At 38.9% G+C, this 22,061-nt stretch overlaps 1 protein-coding gene across 3 annotated transcripts in view; it reads left to right on the forward strand.

The window, feature by feature from the left end:
• Positions 1 to 22,061, forward strand: part of CSMD2 (CUB and Sushi multiple domains 2) — a 1,348,498-nt gene that overhangs the window by 1,057,176 nt on the left and 269,261 nt on the right. For all 3 annotated transcript variants that reach the window (XM_077481921.1, XM_077481922.1, XM_077481923.1), the window contains 4 exons: positions 3,937 to 4,106; positions 6,193 to 6,349; positions 10,818 to 11,009; positions 11,107 to 11,233. In XM_077481921.1, coding sequence (XP_077338047.1) covers positions 3,937 to 4,106; positions 6,193 to 6,349; positions 10,818 to 11,009; positions 11,107 to 11,233 — 646 coding nt within the window. The remainder of the gene's footprint in view (positions 1 to 3,936; positions 4,107 to 6,192; positions 6,350 to 10,817; positions 11,010 to 11,106; positions 11,234 to 22,061) is intronic.

Raw genomic sequence — 22,061 nt, forward strand, 5'->3', positions numbered from 1 at the left:
ATTCAAAAAAGAAAGGGGCCAGCCTGCATCCTGGCACATCCCCCTCAGCAGCCAGTAGAAAAGGGCAGGGGGAATGCCAGCAGAGCTGAGGGGGGATTCAGGAGGGTACACAGGGGAGTAGGTGGCAGCAGAAAGAGCTGTATAGGAGGTGTGTGGCAGGGGCTGTGGCCTATAAAGACACTGATCTCTCCATTTTTCTCCTGCAGCCGCTGAATGTCTGTGGGCAGGAGGAGAGGAGAAGCTGGCTTTCAGTGGCTGCAGGAGAATGGAGGGCATAGGTTCCTTTATATGCTGCTGTCACCCCATGCCACCCCTCCTTTTCAGGTGTACAGGGGGGCCTTATGGGCCCTCCTTGAGCATAGGGTCCGGTCGCAATAGCAACCCCTTTGACCCCTAGAGTGTTTTATATATGTTCTTTTTAATATGACTGTGAACACATGAGCACTTAAAGTAAGGAAATAATAATCTGTACAGGCAGTAGACTAGTTTTGAGTAACCCAAGAGCACCATAGTTTTACAAAGCTATAGTCTGCATAGAATAAGGAATATCAAGTTTACTCCACTCTAGGAGGTAAAGGCAAAAAGTGTAGTTTTACTATGTGATATGGTCCAAAACAGTCTGCCACCAAGTGGTCCTTAATTACTTACTTATCATTTTTAATAGTTGAAAAATACCAGGTTTGAGGAAGAAGGAAATCATTAAAGTGTATCTAAATCCAAGAACAAAAATGTAATATTCCTCAGCTTATCAGTACTTAGATATGGTGGCTGCATACTTTTTCTAGTGTTGTCACCTTAGTTGAGGGAGTGTGTTAGGACTACAAAACACATCTCACTATCCTCCTCTCCATGACATGGGGGGAGATGTACTGTAGTCTAGGAAAGGCTGATAATGAATAGTATTTTTTTGCACTTATAGAACAGATATAACTGACTCTACTAATTGTGTATTTAACACATGAAAAGGGAGCAAATTAAAGAACGTTTATTACTGGGGTTTACATACACTTAAAGAAAAATATGCAAGAAAATAAGAAATGCAGCTCTTGCATAAAAATGGATTGGATATTACTAATTATATTTATGTTTTTAGAATACAGATATTTTCTAACTTAACCTATAACGTTTTTATATTTAGTTAGAGCTAGGGATGAGCCCGCAGTTCAAGTCGAACGTAAGTTCGACTCGAACATCGGGTGTTCGCCCGTTCACCGAATACCGAACATTATGGGGCGTTCGCAGGAAATTCGAGCACCCACGGAATGCCCCATAATGAACGGCAAGACCTGCATGCTTTGGCCAATCACAGCATGCCCTACTGTGAGAGCCATGATTGGCCAAACTCCCCACACTATGTAAAGCTGCTTACACGCCAGCTGTACATAGTTTTATGAATGAGAGAAGCAAAATGACATTTGTAAATGAAAACATGTCATATAAAACTGCCCGTGGCTGTAATGTAGCCGGATCCCGGTAATATAGATAAAAATCATTGAAAATGGTGTGGGTGTCCTCCCCCAGTCCATTACAAGGCCCTTTGGGTCTGGTGTGGATATTAAGGGGAACCCTGTACCAAAAAAAAAAGGCGTAGGGGTCCCCCCAAAATTCATACTAGGCTCTTCAGGTCTGGTATGGATTTTAAGGGGAACTCCTAGCCCAAATTTTTCTTAAAAATGGCATAGGGGCCCCCAAAAAACCCATACCATATCCTTATCTAAGCACGCAACCTGGCAGGCCACAGGAGAAGGGGAGACAATACAGCACCCTCCCTTCTGAACCGCACCAGACCACATGCCCTCAACATGGGGAGGATGCTTTGGGGTCCCCCCAAAACACCTTGTCCCCATGTGGACAAGGTGTGGATGGGGACAAGGTCCCCGTACCCACAACCCTTGCCCGGTGGTTGTGGGGGTCTGCTGGTGGGGGTCTTATTGGAATCTGGAAGCCCCCTTTCACAAGGGGACCCCAGATGCCGTCCCCCCATGTGAACAAGTATTGGGTACATTGTGCCCCTACACATTCACCAAAAAATGTGTCCAAATGGTCACAATGACAGTAGACAATTTGGGACCAGTCTTTTATAAAAAAAAAAGTGTCCCGCAATGTCCATTTATCTTTGATCATAGCGTCTGACTGACCAAGAAAAAAATTGAAAAAACTCTGCCTCCATGGGAGGCTCCCAATGACTGCAGGCTTTCTGCATTGACACCTGTTGAATAGCTGAGGACGAGGCCACTCAGTGACATAAACGGATGATTCTGCGCCCTTCTGATGTCACCGGGTGGCCTCGGTTGCCAGGGCCCGACAAAACATGACAGCCACGAGCAGTTTTAAATTACATTTTTTCCTTTAAAAATGTAATTTTGCTGTGGTACTGTTCTAAACACAGGCATATTAAGGACACCCCCAGGCATGATATTTAAAATAATATTTCATTTTTATTGTTTCACTTTAAGCATTATTAAAATCACTGCTCCTGAAAAAAATTCAGTTTTCAAAACTTTTTTGCATTGATACATGTGCCCTGGGAAAGGATCCAGGTCCCCAAACAGTTTTTTATGGCAGTAACTTGTATATAAGCCTTTAAAATTAGCACTTTAGATTTTTCATGTTCATGTCCCATAGACTTTAACAGTGTTGGCGGGTTCATATGAATTTTTTGCCTGTTCGCACGTTCTGGTGCAAACTGAACCAGGGGATGTTCAGCTCATCCCTCGTGAGAGCTTAATGCATCTACATTGTTATACTGCCTCTTGAAAATCCAGAGCTAACGTTAACCTATTTTTATTTCCTTTGTCAGTCTTGGCTAATTATCTTCCTACGAAAGATAATTAAATGCAATTTTATTGTGCAGCTAAACTGCTAATTTTTGTTGAAACAATATTTTCTCAGCACCCTGCTCCATAATGTTTTACAATCACGCACAATTTTTCTTACATCAGAAGACATAGAGCTGAATGTTTCATAGAGGATAATAGGAAATTCACACTTTCTAAAATGTGCAAAGGCTCTCACAGCACAGCTTAACATTTTCAGTTCACGTAGAAAGACTCAAGTCAATCTAGTGCGGCAAAGTAGAGAAAGGTGTTAGATTGTATCAAGTTCACAGTGTAGTGTCATTGATTTTTACACCCCCTGCTTTTTTTTAGAACAATGTGAAGTATATTTAAAGACCTATTCATCTTGGTTTGAATCCTTACGTATTGGGTTGTATAACATTGCTAAAGAAAGTGTTTAGGAAATATGACATTCTATTGTCCAGGACATAACTGAGTGGTGGTTAAAGCAACAGGGGTTTAGTGTAGGAAAGTGGAACTAATAGTAAGAGTGTGAACTAATGGACAGGGAATAACAAAGTTTATAGTTGTAGCCAGGATTTTTTTCCTCAAAGAGAATAGGTGCAGATACTCTCCCCTTCTGAGTCACCACTTGTCTCCACTCCCTACCCTATTCTGAGCACTGTCTTTTGGTTTGATCCCTACCAGCCAACCAGTACTGCCCATTTTAGAGACTAAAGATCCAACTATCATTTTGTGGTGCTAAGTAATTTGTATGGAATTTGTTGATCGATTCCCCAGCAACAGAAGATTCCTCCAGCAACAATAGACCCCTCCCTCAACAGTAGATCATTTGCAGCAACATAAGAACTAATAGATCCCCCGCCAGCAATAATAGATCTCCTCAGCAGCAATAGATCCTCAGCAGCTAGCAACAATAGATCCTCCAGCACACCACCACCCCTTGTAGTTATATACATTCAATAATGAAAGTGGCGGGAACTGTATTCCTCCACGTCCCTGCTAATAAAAAAGCCCTGGTTTTTAATATTGTATCATTTGGATAGGTTATAGTTATAGATCAAGGTTCCCCTCCCTTTATTAACAGTCATGAGTCTTTTTTTAGATCTTAACTCCTTTCCCGCTTCTTCTATTTCAGCTGAGTGCGGAGCATCTGTCACTGGGACACAGGGTGTTTTGTTGTCTCCAAATTACCCAGCTAACTACAGCAACTACCATGAATGCATCTACTCCATCCAAAGCCAGCCTGGCAAAGGTGTTCAACTGAGGGCCAGGACATTTAACCTTGCACTTGGAGACCAGCTTAAGGTAATTTATATTTAATTGATTCAAGACAGACATAAATTGATGCATTAAGTGCATAATTCATCATTATATACCATATTTATCGGTGTATAACACGTGCCGGTGTATAACAATGCCCCAAGTTTAGGAGGGAAGTTTTATGAAAAAACTTTTAGGAGTGATGTTCAAGGAAAAAAACTTACATTTAAAATGTGTATCTGCAGCTTTGCCCAGTGTCCATCTGCAGCCTTGCCCAGTGTCCATCTGCAGTCTTGCCCAGTGTCCATCTGTAGCCTTGCCCAGTGTCCTTCTGTAGCCTTGCCCAGAGTCCATCTGCAGCCTTCCCCAAAATTGCAGCATTAAAGTTTTTTTAATTATTGTGCTGCCGAGATATAGCTCAACTCGCAGTCTCTAAGGCAGCAAGTCTTGAAAAAGAGGACCGATCCTTCAATCTATAGGCAATATGTCTAACTTTTTGTAAGCCCTGTGAACACATTTCTAGGAATCTGTATTAGACACATATAGTATATCTGGGAAGAAAACCTGTGCTAGTCTAGAACTTAGGAATTCCTTGGAGACCCCCATTAAAAGCTTGTGTCTGGACAAGCATTCTCAGCCCATTTTTCCAGCAATCAGAGTAAATGCAAAACTTTACCCTTAACAGTTTGATATCAATTAATGTTTTTTAACAAAAGAACATGCATTCCACATTAATAATCACGCTACCAAAATCTGTGTGTGCTGTAAATTGCCTCCAGCAATACTCTTGTTTCTTCTTGCTGGAAATGTATTACTTTTTGAAAGCTCTCCCTCTCTTCTTAGTCTCAAAAACTATATGTCCCTTCCGTAAATAAAACGTGTACATTCCAGCCTTGATTGTATTGTATGTCTTGGCTCAGCTAGAGAGGAAGGCTGACAGAAGCTTTAAAGTGCTGAAGTTCACAGACTGCTGCTGCCCAGGAAGAATATCAGAGAGAAACAATAAGACACTATTTTTGTAAGTTAAACTCTTTTGTGTCTTCCTGGCAGCAGATATTGTGTTCTCATCTCTCCTGCTTTTCTTTTCCCTTTCAATAGTCAGTGTTCCCTCGGCACAGTCTATTTCATTCCTTTTGTTTCCTCCGCAGCAGAAATTCTTGAGGCTGTCAGCAAATCAGCCTTTAGTGACTCACTGCATATCGCCACATTGCAGAGAATACAGGGCAACTGAGGCTGTGCAGAGCAGGGTTAGACAGTGCCTTACTGGATTTTAAACAGTATAAGCACTTATTTTTAATGTTTTATATAGCTATACCTGCTAAAGCCGCCAACATGTAGTGATCTATCAAGACGTAATTTTCCGACTAAAGTTCCACTTTAATCAAACCTTTAAATATATAAATTTGCAGGCTGCCATTGCTCCCCTTCTGAAAGTTCTAGTTATGCTCATTTTCAGCAAACTATAGACGGCCATATATAGGTCAAATTCCAAAAGAACTTTCTTTAGAAAATTGTAACTAAGAATCTTTGTTTGAATTTTGCACCATTAGTGGGACGCAGCAATGGCCGATTTTCATATGGCCATCGAATTTGAGTGATCAGGTATGTTGGAAATTGTTTGAAAAATGAACACATTTCTAATTAATGATGGGAGAATCGTGCAAGAAATATAATCAAAAAATAAATGTACACGAGCTGTGACCTAGAAAGCAAAGGTTCCCGGCCACAAAAATTATTTTCTGTAGCAACATGAGGTGAAATTAAAAGCTTGGTTGGTCTGATTTCAAAATCAACTGTGGCACCATCAGATTGCAAAATGCACAAACCTTCTGATTTTTCAAAAGAAAATTAGTTTGGAATTTGACACATATAAGCAAATTAGGATTTTGATAAAAAAGCTAATGAAAATTTAATGAAAAATATATAGATAAATCTTAAAAATATTCATAATAATTAAGCAAAACTGTTTACAGACATCTTTAAAGACCATTGCAACATGTATAAATAAAAGGCAATCTACAGTATATATGGTTATGATCGCATCAGAGTGTATCACATAAATAAAAGTAAATGTCTAAAAAAGAAACTCCTAAAGGAATGGTCAGTGTGATCCCCTTTCTTTCTTCTCCAGGTATACGATGGACATAATAATTCTGCCCGACTTCTTGGAACATTTAGCCAGTCAGAGATGTTGGGGCGTAGTCTGAACAGCACATCCAGTGCATTGTGGCTTGAATTCATCACAGATGCAGGAAATACCAGTAAAGGATTTGAGCTGTTTTATTCCAGTGAGTCAAAACTTTAGATACTTATGTAAGAAATCTGCTCATTAAATTTAAACATGCCTCATTCTTTGTTGTCTGCGCGGCTCTATTCTCTGAACTGAATCAACATTATTACGATAGATAACCTTCTTTCTTTAAATCTTGGCTCTTTGCAGATCCTTACATGTTACTGTGTTTGTTTCGGTTTGTTATTTTTCTTTAAGGTTTAGAAGAAACACATGAGATTCTAAAGCAATGTTCTTTAGTTAGTTTCATTAACTATTTATTTATAATTCTATCTTATCTGTTCATATCTGATATGCCTGAAAACCATTTCCATAGAATTCTCCTGGCAATTATTTTTACAAGATGGGTTACCAGGTCTTTCCTCAACCCTACCAATTGGTGGGGCCGGCACCTGGTATGCAGCTTGTGATGTGCATGCATAGCCAGTTTGTAAACACATACCAGGATCATTTTAAGCTGGATCCAATTTAGGCCAAATTCTACTGTAGTCAATTACAGGTGAAATACACCCCAAAGCACCTCAAACTAATGTTAAATCTTTTTCAACTGAAAGCACATTGCATTTGCCCATGGATACAAGCCCCACAAGTGTGACTTTCATGGTGCGCCTGCTATCCCCAGGTTAGTGTTCCAAAGCCAGCGATAACCTGGCAACTCAGAAAGTCAGTAATGACAGAGTATGTATTTCTCAGTATAGGTTTCCTTTAAGCAAAGGTCCCCGATAGTAAGATTTACTGTAAATTCAATGTATATACTTTTTTTTCTTACTTTTGTAGCTGTGTACATTTTCTGTATCCATAATTTTGTTAACAGTTTTGGAGAATGTATTTTCCCTACCTAAAATCAAGTTAGCCTGCCCTGTACCTTGTATTGTATGTATAATTTATATTCTCATTACAACTATACCATTCAACCACCACACCTTTGGTAGCCACCCTGTACTGTCACAACAAGTCCACGTAGTGTTTTGCCATCTAATCAAATAAGGAGACTGGCAGACTTTTGGTTTGGAGACTTTTTCTCATGTGCTTCAGTTAATTGCTGATAGCCACATAAGGAACAATGCAACAGTAGGCATTTGAGGATTGTCTCATTACCAGACATCTTTTTATGATCTTACAGAGCAGAGAATTTGTCCTTTGTACCTGAAGGTAATAAGCAGCCTTATTATGGGATCATCTTATGTCAAAGCTTGTAGATCCTGTCATATATTCCTCATTATAATTTTGACAGAGATTTCAATGCATAGCACAAATTATAATTCCATCCTGTTTAATACATTAAATGAATCTTGAGGTATTGTCAGGAGAATATACTGCTTAATTTTGATGAAATTTAAATATGGCAACTTCTATGGATAATAGAAATATAGAGAATCTGTAGTCTACAAAATATGCAAGTTTTGTGTCATCTATAAGATAATAACATATATTATAAATATTGCTTTGGACTGTTGCCTCAAGCTTAGAAAAAAAAAGATCAGTCTTGCCTTTAGTATACTAGATATGAAAAGTAGATCCAACTTTCAGCAACTGTACATTCTTTCATAGTCCTGGATAGAATGGGAATGGTTGAAACCCCTTTTCTTTTGCTATCTGCACTTTTTGATTCAAAACATAATAGGAAGTGAGAAGTAATCTCTGGAAAGTGAGGGAAATCTCATCTCAGTTGTCACCCACCAGAAAAAATGTCCTCATTAGCAATGTATTCTCTTTATTCCTTTTCCAGTGGCAACTCAAACCTTTAGATTTCCCCTCACTTTTAGTCCTTGTGACAGCGGCCACAGGAGAGGGTAAATCTTTCTGGCAAATGGGCAGAGGCAGCAATAAATGCTCTCTACCCTAAAAAAAAAAAACTTTGGATGCATCCTAAAGTAATATATAAATCATTGTCAAGTGATCAAATATCATTTTGGGTTCCACCTGTGCTTGCCGGTATCTATTGGAGTCTCAATGGAGTCTCCACTACGCATACACTCCCATTTAGAACTACAATATTCCACGCAGCTGTCTCCAGTGCCATATTCACAGACATATCAAGATGGACACAGAGCTAAAGCCATTCCACTCATCCTTTTCAAGGAAGTCATTGACAGCAACTTCTGAGTCAGTGTGGTCAGGGGGCAGAATGAGGATGAGAAAATTATAAAAACAACAGCAAAAGCATGTAAGGTCTGCATTAAACAGCTTATTTAGCAAATACAAAAATTACCTTCATAAAACTTTATGTATACAAAGTATAAACAATGAAAATATTTAATGTCATTGCTGGTGTATAATGTAGTTGCAATAGGCACACACTATGTCTGTTGTCATTTAATATATAGGGTGCCATTTTTTTTTAACTATTCTGCTAGATCCTGTTTGGACCTATAGACACCAGCTTTCATTGGCACACAGTGGTTGTAATACAATTAGGTAGATGGAGTGGCTTAGGTGCAGGGATTTCATCTAGTGAAAATGTAGTATTTGTTGTACCAAAATGAGTAATGAAGGTCATTGCACTGAAGAAAAGCATTCAGGTAAGTCAATGTTTTCATACATTTTATCCATAATAATGATATTATCATGCTTTCTCATTTCCTGTGTCATCCCATCATTATTATCTTCAACTTGTGTAGAAAAGATGTTTAAATAAAGTGAACAAATCTGTTTGGTTGTGCCATATTTTGAGCGATGAAGAGCTGTTGAATTACACTCTGGCTGAAGTTTTAAACATGTACTACGTTATGCATTAAAAAATGTATCAGAATGGTAGAATGGTGTGCAGTGATATGATTTATCAACAAAAAACAATCACATCTCAGCTTTCCACAATATAGCATATTCAGGGGAATGAAAGCTGATACTTAAACCAGCCATAGAAAATCAAATGTTGATCCACGTATAGGTAACCTAGTTGTACTGAAGTCAACCTATCAATCAACTTCAGTATAACCAGCCTGTCTTTTTTTTTTCTTTCGCTATAGCCATGGGTAGTGATCATTGTATTCTGAAGGAATATAATAGAGCAGTGGGAGGAATTCCTCCATCTACACTGATTGTGTTGATAGAGGAATCAAGCAATTTTCTTTCCTTTAAACACTCTGGATATAGATAATTGCCTTATTTAAGTAGCAGAAAATCTCTGTATATTTACAAGCAATGTGATTGTAAAGGTTATTATTATTTTTTTTAATAACAAACATGTCATACAAAAAAGAGTTTTGCACAGAGTGGCTCTGATCCTCCTTTTCTGGGGCCCCTGGTGGTGCTCCTGGCTCCTCCTTTTCATCGGGTGCCCCCTTGTAGAGCCCCTTTTTATGGGAGCACCCATGCCCTGCCCCCGAATCTCACGTCACTGGATTTGATTGACAGCAGCGAGAGCCAATGGCTCCTGCTTCTATCAATCTATCCAATGAGGACCTGAGACAGTGGCTAGAGCTGCTGGGCTTGTGCTTATCGCTGGAAAAAATGGGTTCAGGTAAGAAAAATGGGGGGCTCTGGGGGCAGCTGCAGCACAGAAGATTTTTCACCTTAATGTATAGAATGCATTAAGTTGAAAAACCTTGAGACTTTACAACTCCTTTAAGCGTCGCTGAATGGTCTATGTAGGGGATTGCATCAGAGTAACTGGTGAGTATTCTCATGCATCAGAAAATGTCATTAGGCCTTCAGCATTGTTCAATATGTTGTTAAGTATCTTAGTGACTAAATGTTAACAGTTACCTTATATGCCTTATATAGCTTAGTAAGAGAGCAGACTTTGTAGCATAAGTCCAGCTGTCATATTCTAACCATATGTGAAGAGATAGAAAAAGAAATAAAGAAAGTGTGTGGGAATCCCCAACATGTTCTACAAAGCAGAAGGCTTATGAAACTTTGTACTATACATTAAGCCTTAAACTTTTTGAAAAATAATTTAAATCTTTAATCAGTCCTTCCTATCAATGTAGGGTATGAGTTACAGTGCTGTTTAATGATGTGCCATAGTGTAGTTCTAAATAATACACAGAGGAATTTTTAGTCTTGCTTTTTACAAATGTATTAGTTATGACTCTGACTATGGCATTACAACTGCCACAATTCAGTAGCTAATTGGCTGTCAAATGAAACGCTGAAGGCTTCTGTCTCTATTGCTAGGAGAGCAAATGACCATCCTGTGAGACTTATTATTTAGCAGCCTTAATGCAGTAATTTATGTTTAATTTGCCTTTTTTATACAGATCTGACTTATTAACATGTAATTTATCTGTATTTTTAAATCACCTTTATTTTAGCAATCTATTTTATGATGTTGTCCCCTACAGCCATATCCAATGGCACAATGACAAGACTGTCACGCTGCTTCAACACCTCTCAGTGCCATGAAACCTGGCATTGATTGTAATTATCCTCCTGCTGACAAAGTGATGGTGCCAGAGGCAGGCAGAGCGGTCCTAAAGCATTATCATGTTTTCTTTAATGTCCTTGTCTTAACATTGCAGGTTTTGAGCTGATTAAGTGTGAGGACCCAGGGACACCTCTGTATGGCTACAAGGATAAAGATGAGGGGCATTTTTCAGGAAGTTCTGTGACTTTCAACTGTGATCCTGGTTATAGCTTACGTGGCAGCCGTGTTTTAGTCTGTTTGACTGGTGAACGCAGAGTATGGGACCAGCCTCTTCCTTTGTGCATAGGTGGGTTTCACAATAATAAAATAAATAAACAAATTATATATTCTGAAGATATTGTTTGTGAGAACTTTGACAACTATGACACTGTGTATTATTGTAGCGGAATGCGGTGGTTTAATCCATGGAGAGAAAGTTGGCCGAGTGTTGTCGCCTGGTTATCCTGCACCCTACGATCACAACCTAAATTGTGTTTGGATTATTGAGGCAGATGCTGGCTGCACTATTGGGTAAGTAATCATTTTAATACCCTCAATAAAATCAAACAGGACTATTCAAGGCAGTGGAAAATTCTGTAGAGCAGTGATGACGTGCAAAATACATTATGTCATGGCAACCAATCAAATTTATTCTACAGTAGGCAGTTCAGTTAAAGATTATTTCTCACTGGTTGCTAAGAAGCTGTGCACATCACTCATTACGTTTTGTACAGTCTTATAGGCCACATAAACTCTGTTGTGTTATTATTTGCTTAGTGCTTACTGAAGGCTGGAGGTATTCCTTTTAGCTGCCAGTCAGATATACACATGTTTATCTGATTGGTACCCAAGGAGAATTAACTGCTGTTCTTATAAGAGAGACATTGATACAATAGTCCTCTAATGTAAAAAGAATAAAGTGATCTTGGCATCAGTTGCTTGTTATGCATTTCTTGTACAGTTGCCTGAATAAAGAAAATAAAAAAAGGAAGGGTGCTGTGCAAAAACACAGAAGCCAAACAAATACAATTGGTAAAAAGCATAAGCAAAATAATGAATTTGTAATCCTGCATTCAAAAATATTGAGTTTAATAGTATAGACTTTAAATCATTTATTTTTTGCTGATATTACAAAAATATTTAACCTTGGTTCTCAGATTTTTAGTCTGACATCTGCTGAAAGGTCTGCACGATGGATTTGTATCCTCTTCTTTCTAGTATGTCAGCTCCTTACACATTTTTTTTTTCTCCAATACTTTATTTTTGCAAAAGAACACACAGTAAATACAGAGACCACACTCATGTATTGGATTCCAAAGACGAGTGTCCAGATCTAAGGTGTCTCCGTATCCCGTATGACAATTCTCCATGGTAGAGACCGTGTAATAAGAACATCAGCATTAGAATAGACCTATAGGGCCCTAGCAAGAAAAAGGAGAGGAGGAGAATGGAGAATGGGGGGGCGGGGAATGGAGAGAAGGAGAAAAAAAAGGCCAGAGGGTTCTGCGAGTACATCCGCACTTTGCGAGAGATCATAAAGCTAGTTCCGCATACTCCTCAGAGTAAACAAACTTGTGCCAATAAAACCATTTTTTTAGAAAATTTCTTGCGGAGGCCCTTCTCTGTGGCTACCAAATCTTTCATTGCATTAATGTCGGCAACCTCTTTCAGCCAGGTGGCAATCGATGGAGGCGGCGTCTGCTTCCAGAACAGCAGGATGCATCCCTTCGTGGCTGTGATCAGGAGGGGCAAAATGGACTACCTATATGCTTTACTTTATATTGGGGTGGTGCATGAGGAAAAAAGCTGGATCTCTTGGTATGGCTCCATCAGTGAATTTTCGGACAATTCGGTGTACTTCAGTCCAGTAAGACTGCAGGATGTTAGAGAAACCCCATGGGGAAGTGGAGACTGATCTAGGCAAAGCAGTACGAAGGTGGTAAGACACCTCTGAAATGATTCTGGAGGGGGAAGGGATCCAAGGAAGTGAGCCAGCTGTATTTTTTGCCAAAAAGACAATCCTGACAGACCTGGATCTTCCATGGTTTGCTGTATAGTCATCCATTGTCCGTTGACAACAAAGTGTAGGGCCTGTGAGAAATCCACTATTTTCAGGTCTTGAAATTTGGGGTCTTGGAGTAAGGGGGCAAAAGCCATATTTCCCACTATGGACGTGAGCAGCGGCTGTAATGTCGCTACTGAAAAATCTCGGGACGCTTTCTGACAGATCTTCCTAATCTCCCCTATCATGGGATGATCCAGTACCTGCCGGGGTAGATCTGTCTGGCACCATGGTAGGGACTCAAGTGGCATTCCCGACAAAATATGCTCCACCTTATTCCACTGTTTAAGTTCACCGTGGCAACACCAATCTAAGACCTACGTTAGATCTCACACATTTTTTAAATAGAACAGGACCAACAACTAATATAAAACATTTACTAAGAAGCAGTGAAAGTTTAGCTTGAATTTTGCATGACAAAGTTACAACCAACTACAGGATATTAGAGGGTTTGGCAATCGGATGTATAGGATCAATGAAAGTATGAAAATAGACCACTAAGCAGCTAGGCTATGTTTTCAGTGATTGTAAACTCAGGGATGTTATGTTTACCTGGGCTGCATCTTTAAGTTTCAAATTATTTAACTTACTTTCTACAATTTAGCAGTTGGTAACTTAAAAATGTAAGAGGAGTTACATGAGATTGCAGACCCTGTACAGCACCCTAAACAAGAGTAATAATAAAATAAGCTGAAAAGAAAAGTTAATGAAATAAACAAGACAATCGTCTTTGAAAATATTTTAATCTGGGGCCTTTATTGGGGTTAACAACATATCAATAAACAATAAGAACTTTATAAAAAATAATACTAACCATAAACCAAACTAAACTTTCAAATAAATACAAAACATCAAAAACTTTGTCCCCAAAACTTAAGCTAAATTTTACTAGTTAATTAAATTACTTAAATACACTATCCACCCACAAATGTGGGCAACAATACCCCCAATAAAGGATAGCCACAACTTGTGGAGGGAGGGGCAGCTCCTCTTGATTGAAGATCCACCTGTTGACAGGAGCCTCAGAATCTAAAATATTTAAAGATCTATAATTGGTTTCCAAGTTCAGAGCCAATAAGAGCTGATAGAATACTGGCAGATCTACCTGGTGACAGCTGATAAGGAAATTCCTGCCTGGAGACAGCTAACAAGGGGAAACCCATAAGAGAGAAAAGGGAGAGCCAGAAACTGCCAAATACCAAATTCTTAGCAATCACCTTCATTTAACTTAAGTTATACTTAGAGGGGTGCCAGGGAATGAGGTCCTCAAGTAGCTGAAGGTCTGAAACCTGGAGGAAAACCAAGAGAAAATAGAAGTGCCCATAAACCAATGGAAGTGCTGCCACCTAAGCGCTGGAGGGTATCACTTTCAAGGTGAGTCTGCCATAATGTGCTAATATGCTGTGCATACTAACTATTAGACTAATAGCTCCCATGAGCCTATTTTTTATTGCAAAGATTTATTTCCACTTTTAGTAAGTGATAAAATAAAACCTAACTCCAGATAACACTTTTAACTTTAACCAGGGCCTTTTTTTAACCTTCTCTTTGAGTCCCAGAGTTGCTTTTTTTGTCAATGTTGTAGTAAAACATTTTTTTTTATATTTGGCAATATACTAACCCAAAATATAATCATCAATGTATGCTGATTAAAATTAAAATTATATCTCATTAATATAACTTTTATGTGGCCTAATGAAATGTTAAATCTCAATATGAATGTAAGCGTTCACTTTATAGGAGCTTTATTCCCCTTTTAATGCTACATTGTGACACATGCAGGGAAAAAATGGTTTTGTGAAATCATTATAACAATAAGAAAAAAGTATGTCAGATTTAAAAGGGGAGAAACTAGCAAAATGTAATTTTTCACAGGTTTTCAATGACATTCCATTCACTTTCCTAAGCATTTCATGCTTACAGTCAACACAAATGTCATCTAGATCTTCCAATGTCATTGCTGCAACTTGGGTATTAATTATGGGATCACAAGCAGCAATATATTAAACAATCACCAGACATATTAAATAAATAAACTACTCAAGATCATTTGGAAAAAAAATTATCCGTGACCTTTATTATTGGTTTTAATATAATTGTAAAAACGATTCACACTAAATCACCATAGATAGTTAAACCAACTTAAAAATACAATAACCATTTACTCAGCTCAGCTATTACAGCTCAAGCTCTATTACAAAACCACATCAGTATTCATTAAACTGTCCCCCTTATAATTATACATATAAAGGCCGTGACAAGGGAGGGAGGGTTGGGGAGCTCCTGCAGCTAACCCATCCACCGGTGACTGGCATTGGACCCTATCCACACCCCCTAGGGGTTCCAGAACCTTCTATCTATTTTCAAAGCTCCCCTCTTCAGGGATCACAAGACTCCCCCAAAGCCATGAGCCCCTGACATGATGGGAGACTTTAAACTCCTGCTACTCTGCTCCCATGAGGAAAAGGGGGGGCCTTGAAACCCCTATTCCCTTTTTCCTTATATGGAATCACAAGCAGCAATGTATTAAACAATCGCCAGGCATGTTAAATAAATAAACCACTCTAGATCATTTGGAACAAAAATGTGGCCTTTATTATTGGTTTTAATATAATTGTAAAAATTATTCACACATCACCATAGATAGTTAAACCAACTTAAATATACTATAACCATTTACTCAGCTCAGCTATTACAGCTCAAGCTGTATTACAAAACCACATCAGTATTTATAAAACTGTCCCACACAGACAGGAGGGCTGCAAGCCCTCCTGGCTAAACCCAAACCGCGGCCTGCTCAATTCATGTCTAGAGATTATTGTTCATTATATCCAAACTGATATCAGCCAAGTGAATTCCATCCTTCCGATAAAGGCCCAGGATACCACCTTCTAATTCTAAATGATGATATGAGAAACCATAACCGAGCGCCATAAACTTTTCAATAACTCCTATTTATATGGGTTTTTTTTTTACATTTTTTCAAAAGGGGTGAAAAACTACAGAGCTCAGCCACTTGTATCTAGGAATTATTTTGGAGAAAATAATTGACCAAACTGGGATACAATGCCTTGATAGTCCGAATGTAATGTTTCATTTGAAAGATTAAATTCAACGTTTTTTTTGGTTACCTATGTGATTTCCTCACAAATGAAGGATCAATGATGAGAGGATAACCATACGCCATAGTACCCAGCTCGGTCAGAAGTTCCCCCCAAACCAAACCTCTTTTACCATGCCAACACACTGAAAAAAGACTAGGATCCAGATCGAGAGACTCTGTATAAATCCGGGATGATGCTCTTTTGCATGCCCAAAAGACAAATGAATGTCCAATTATCCATACTATTCATTGTCCTTCCTAATTGCTTAATAATACTTGAATCCAAACCCATTCTAGCCACTTCTGTGGCAGCTCCAATGCTTTCAGCAGCCATGGCAGGGCTATGTGGTTTGTCTCAAACCCTGTAGCTGTCACTCTTGCTGGACAGCTTGGTCGGCATGTAAATGTGGATAAAATATGCATAAAGACATGTGAAATTGTTAATTCATATGCTGAATACTTTTGGTACAAATTATAACCTCATACATTTAGCAGAGTACACTATTGTTTTGCTGCAGTGTTATTTTAAACACCAAACATAGCTAATTCACCACTGTATGTGTATGCAATTGTTTCATAAACCTAAATCGTTTGCCTGGAAACTAGGATATTGCTTCCTAAACTTTCTTTTTTCGGTCTTCAGTTTTCAATCCCTAGTGGCTGAATGGCCTAATGGATCATGTTAGCAAAGCCCCTGGGTACAGCATAACATGGCCCCTTATTAAACTGCCCTGACTACCAGACTCTTGCCTTAGACAAACTCAGCTATATTACTTAAACCATTGTGGCAATATGTACCTGTCATATGCTGTGTTTAAACAGCTTGTCAAAATGTCAAAACTTTACTATGAATGTGGCGTGCACCGTACTATGCCTGTGGAGTTGCTGCTTAAATTGTCAGTGTTTTTTTTTTTTTTTTAGCTGTTATTTATGTTTGCAGCTGAAAAATAAACAAAATAATGCTATAAATTAAAAAAAAAAATCTTTCTTACCTTTTCTGAAGTACATAGTGTAATTCTGTCCTAGCTTGGCCGTGGCCCAGTGCATAATTTCCTCCTTTTCCCCCGCTGCCTTCTGGGACCTGTGTGTGTCCCAGAAGATGACAGGGCCATTCAGAAAGTGGCGCATGACTCGCACATGCTCAGTAGGAAACCGGCTGTGCCAGTTTCCCTTAGTTACAATGGCAGTGCCTGCACCCGATCCGATAGATGGATCTGCCTGTGGGGTGGGGGGGGCGACAACCCGGGCTCCCTGGACAAGTAAATGTCCTTGATAAAAGTCAGCAGCTGCAATGTTTGTAGCTGCTGACTGTTTGTAGCTGCTGACTTTTAAAAAAAATATATTTTTGCGGCTGGAACACTGCTATAAAGTATACGGCAAGCCTACTGTAGCACATACAGTATAGATCAGTACTGTCTGAATAGCCTTATTTAGTGATCCTTGATTATTTTTGTTTAACAAACCTTGCTTTTAGACAACTTTGTTTATCATGTATTTTTGGTGATCATGTGACCATCAATACATTGCCTTACAGGCAGATGGGAGGTCTCTAGTCCTACATCACCATTCACTGTGGTTCCTACCCTCGCTCACTCATAGCCAACAATGCTTCTATCCTTGATGTGGTGATATGCATATAAATAGGAAGACATAGATCAGAGACTGACAAGGCTACAAGTTCAGTATAGTGTTGTCAGGTTTTCAACAGGAAATAAGGGAATAACAGCAGCACTGGCAGGATCAACAAGTAAAACAATTGGGAATGATAGAACTACTAATAACAGCAGGTTTATATGTTATATAATAAAAGCTTGAGCTATCCCTGGAGTACTGCCTATAAACAAATCAGATTATAGTGCCTCTTTTAGGTTATTAATAAAACTTTCACACTACTGATGAGGGATTATCAATGTGCTGGTTATCTTATTGCAATAACATACACAACAGCTAACATTAAAATTAGTTAATTTATGAGCATACATTATACTATAACAATATTTACCTGAAAGTCATTATAATGTGACTTTCACATTTTACGCAGTTGCCATTGCATATTATCATTTGTGTATTTTTATAAACCAGTCAGTAGATGGTCCATTGTGTCGCTATCTATATAACTGGCAAAACAGCACTATATTTCTTTCAGGATTGTGGTAAAATCAGTTAAACATTGTATTGTTGTCAGGCTGAGCAGCGAGCACTAAAAAGTGTTCCTAGTGTGCAGATAATGCAAGGGTAGTATCCCAAGGAATCGTATAGCCAATATATTGTATTGGATATTACTGTGTTATGTGTTGTCAATAATAAAGCATGAATAGCTGAAAAAAGTTTGCCTTAATAGGTAGCCTGAGTTCCAAACGTGTAGAGATGTGTTCCTTAAAGTCTCTTTAAACCTGCACTTTTTTGTTTGTAGTTCATTGACTTTTCCAGTACTTTGTGCTCATTGGTTTCCAATGACATGTCATCTTCCAGACTCAAAAATAAAACAGGACAAACAGAGAGAGAGAGAAAGAAAGACACTCTTAGGGAAGTATTATCATAAAAATAATAAAACCATCCGTATTCCTCTCACAGGTAATAGTGGTGTAAATTGCATTAATAAAAGGTTCCATGAAATGGCAGTGTACTCGTCCAAATAGGCAGCGTCCCACAAAGGAGCTCTTATGAGCCTGCTGGAATCCAACCTATGGGTGGTGGGCTGGGAGGTATACTAGTGGAACCTTTTATTAATGTGATTTACGCTACTATTACATGTAAGTAAAATAAAGATGGTTTTATTATTGTTATGGCTTTTTAAAAAATGCTACACTAAGAGCAGCACTCTCTCTCGCTATCCTTTTTTATTTGTATGATAATTTTTGTGTTAATTTGTTAGTGGGATTCCCCTAGTTCATGCGTTAAGAAGGGAGGCTGCAGACTCTAACAGTGCTAACAGAAGAATATTGACTATTCTTCTGATATATTTGGACATACAGTAATAAAAGCCCAAGGCTATATATACATCTGGTATTGTTGAGGGCTTTCGTTTACATGCATATTGATATTCCAGATCTTCCAGATTCCGTTGAGGGATCCAGAGGACAGCGTGTTTGTGAACTAGCCAATCAGTGATGACCTTGTTGTCGGTAGGTTGGGCTTAGCTTTAACAAAGCACCTTGGGTGTGCTTCAGTCTTTCCTGCTACAGGTTGTTACCTGGGCCTTATGTGCTGGGCTGGGCCTACCATATTCTACAAATTAATTGAATATCAATCTCACATACACTGATCTGCTACCAAGGATATCACTGGGGACACTAAAACAATGCAAGAGCTTCCACTGGTCTACTTTCTTACCAAGTTGATCCAGTAGCTATAGTAACACCTGTATCTCCACTTATTTATCGCTGCAGTCATCTTAAGTAATTGATTCAACCAGTCAGTCAGTGCCTTCCAAGAACTAAACCTATATGTCTTTAGGTGTTTAATCGTGTATTTATTTATTTATTTATTTTCAAACATCAAAAGTTTATTGAAGTCATATTCAGTTTTACAAATCAAAGCGGATAGCAAGGACAGTTTAACCGCACAGTCATGCATCTTAAGGTGTTCCATGTTAAAATGAATTTGGTAACAAAAATGGTTATATAACGTTGAACCTATAACTCAGTGTACCATCACATAATGTTCAAAGGCATTTTATCTTCATAACAGTCTGAGGTTGTAGTAAAGTGGAAATAAACCCATGGATTTAAACAATTTAAAAAAAAAGGCATCCCGGGAATGCAAACTGCACATTGGCTGTGCTCTCAGCCAAACTATCAAACCATCCAATGGCTGGTGTCATAACGAATCACATGTGCAGCACCATAGCAGTTGAAGATTAAACAGAGGCAAAGATGGCAGCTTCCTTGGCATAAAACGATAGGGGAGTTTACTTCCACTTTAACTTTGAGCGCTATATGATGGTTAAATCGGTTATCACATTCATTTAGTGATGTATGTTGAAGTATCTAGCTTTGATTTCTTAATTCTCAGTAGATAGAGAGGGTTAGAGAAGGGAAAGGAACGTTAGAGGAAAGGAAAGTCAGGAGATATAAACTCTTGTCTTGGAAAGACTCTCTTCACATTCATTCAGGTTTTTGTGTAGCATAGCGATTATACTGCTGGTGTCCTGGAGGTAGATCCGCTGAGTTCTCTACTTTTCGCTTATTAATTCATTAGGTTTTCATGGCAACTGAAACTTTAAAGGTAAACCACGGAGCCCAAGTTTTATGGTATCTCTCCACTTTGTCTGAGGTTTGGGCTAGTGCTTCTTCCATCTGGCAAATCTCAGACTTTACTCAGCCAGTCCTGTATAGATGGGGCCTAAGTGCTTTTCAATAGAAACGGTATAAAAGTCTTGCCAGCATTTAGCAAATGCTTGGTCAAGGACTTTTTGTATCGTCTAAGCGGGAAGTTAGTGATGTGGAGCAGGCAACAGGCTGTATCCAATGTGATTGCAGTCTCCGTGATTTGCCCTATGGTCTCCCTGACTTTTCTCCAAAAGGCACTCAACACTGGGCAATCCCACTATATGAGTAGGAGGGTGCCTGTCTCTTCTTCACATCTCCAACAACTGTCGGCGGTATGGAGGAACCATCTTTTTAGTTTGGCCAGGGTGGCGTACCAATGCGTCAAGAGCTTGTATGCTGTCTCCTTTGTTTTAGTGCTAATGGAGCGGCTACAAGCTATTTTCCATTGATTATCTGTAATATCCATCTACAGAGCCCTTGACCATTCCCTCTTGAATATATCCTCACTCACATCTTAGAGTTTCTTTTAATCATGCATAGGTGACTGACGCCGCCCTTTCAAAGTTGTGACCTCTAGAAAACACTGACTCTAGATCAGTCAGTGCTCTAGAAAAAATGGTTTCCTTGTCTTGTCATTAACAAAGCTACGAATTTGAAAGTAGGACCAGAGGGGTAGACATATAAGGCTGTTGTCATCTTTTAACAAGGTAATGTCCTTAATTTGACCATTGTATAGGCAGTCTCCTACCATAAGCTGTTGTTTAGGGTCTAGTTCTTGGAAGGCTATATTCTCAGTTCCCGGGGTAAAGTCAGGGTTGTTCCTCAGTGGGGTTAGTGGGCTAAGTAAAGAGGTTAATTTGGATTTTTTAGTCACAATGTGAAACAAGCTTAAAGTGGTGACTGTCAATGGGTGTTGTTTTATGGATTGGCTATGGCTTTTCCATGGAATCCACGGGGAAAACTTCAGAGGAATTGAGCTCAGGGATGTCTCTAGTGTGACCCAGTCTTTGGAGTTGCCATAGCAGTGCCAATCAATCACTCTCGTTAGGTGGGAGGCGAGGTAGTAATGGAAGTGCGGCAATCCCATACCGCCATGTTCCTTAGGTCTAGTAAGTAATAAAAATTTGATTTTGTATTTTTTGTGTCCCCAGATAAATTGCAGAGGCATGGATTGCAATGATTTAAAAAAAAACTTTTAGGGATTTTAATTGGCAACGTTCTTAAAAGATATAATAGTTTGGGGAGGATGGTCATTTTAAGGATAGAGGCTTTTCCGAACCATGAGAAGTATCTAGTGTGCCAGGTCTACAAGTCTTTCAATGTCCTCTGCAGTAGTTGTGGAAAGTTTCATTCATACATGGTGGTTTACTGTGGGGTCAGCCATACTCCTAGATATTTGAATGACTGAGGCATCCATCGGAATGGTGAATTAACCTTATTTCTATTCAGTTCTTCTGTTAAGATGATATTCATGGCCTCAGATTTTGAAATGTTAATTTTAAGATTGGATATATATCCATAGTTTGTAAATTATTTTACCAAATTGGGTATAGTGGTGTGTGGTTTGGTCAAGAAGAATACCAGATCTTCAGTATAGGCTGAATTCTTGTACTCTTTGTCTGATATTTCAAAACCTGTAATTGATTTGTCACTGTTGATCACTCTGATGAATGATTCTAGGTATAGAATGAACAGTAGTGGCAATAGGGGCACCCTTGCCTTGTTCCGATTGCTATCACGACCTTATGTGATAATGTGCCATTTATCTTTAACCTAGCAGATGGGTTTTGATAGAGGGAGGAAATCCACGCTGTCCTGTGTGGGCCTAAACCGACGTGTTCACAGGTGGCTAGCATATAGTCCCAGGAGAGCCTATTGAAGGCATTCTGTGCATCCATAGACTGGAGAAGGCCCTCAAAGTCC

Source organism: Lithobates pipiens, unplaced genomic scaffold, assembly GCF_037356315.1.
Source record: "Lithobates pipiens isolate NorthernLeopardFrog02 unplaced genomic scaffold, aLitPip1_a1.2 Scaffold_16, whole genome shotgun sequence".
NCBI lineage: Eukaryota > Metazoa > Chordata > Amphibia > Anura > Ranidae > Lithobates > Lithobates pipiens.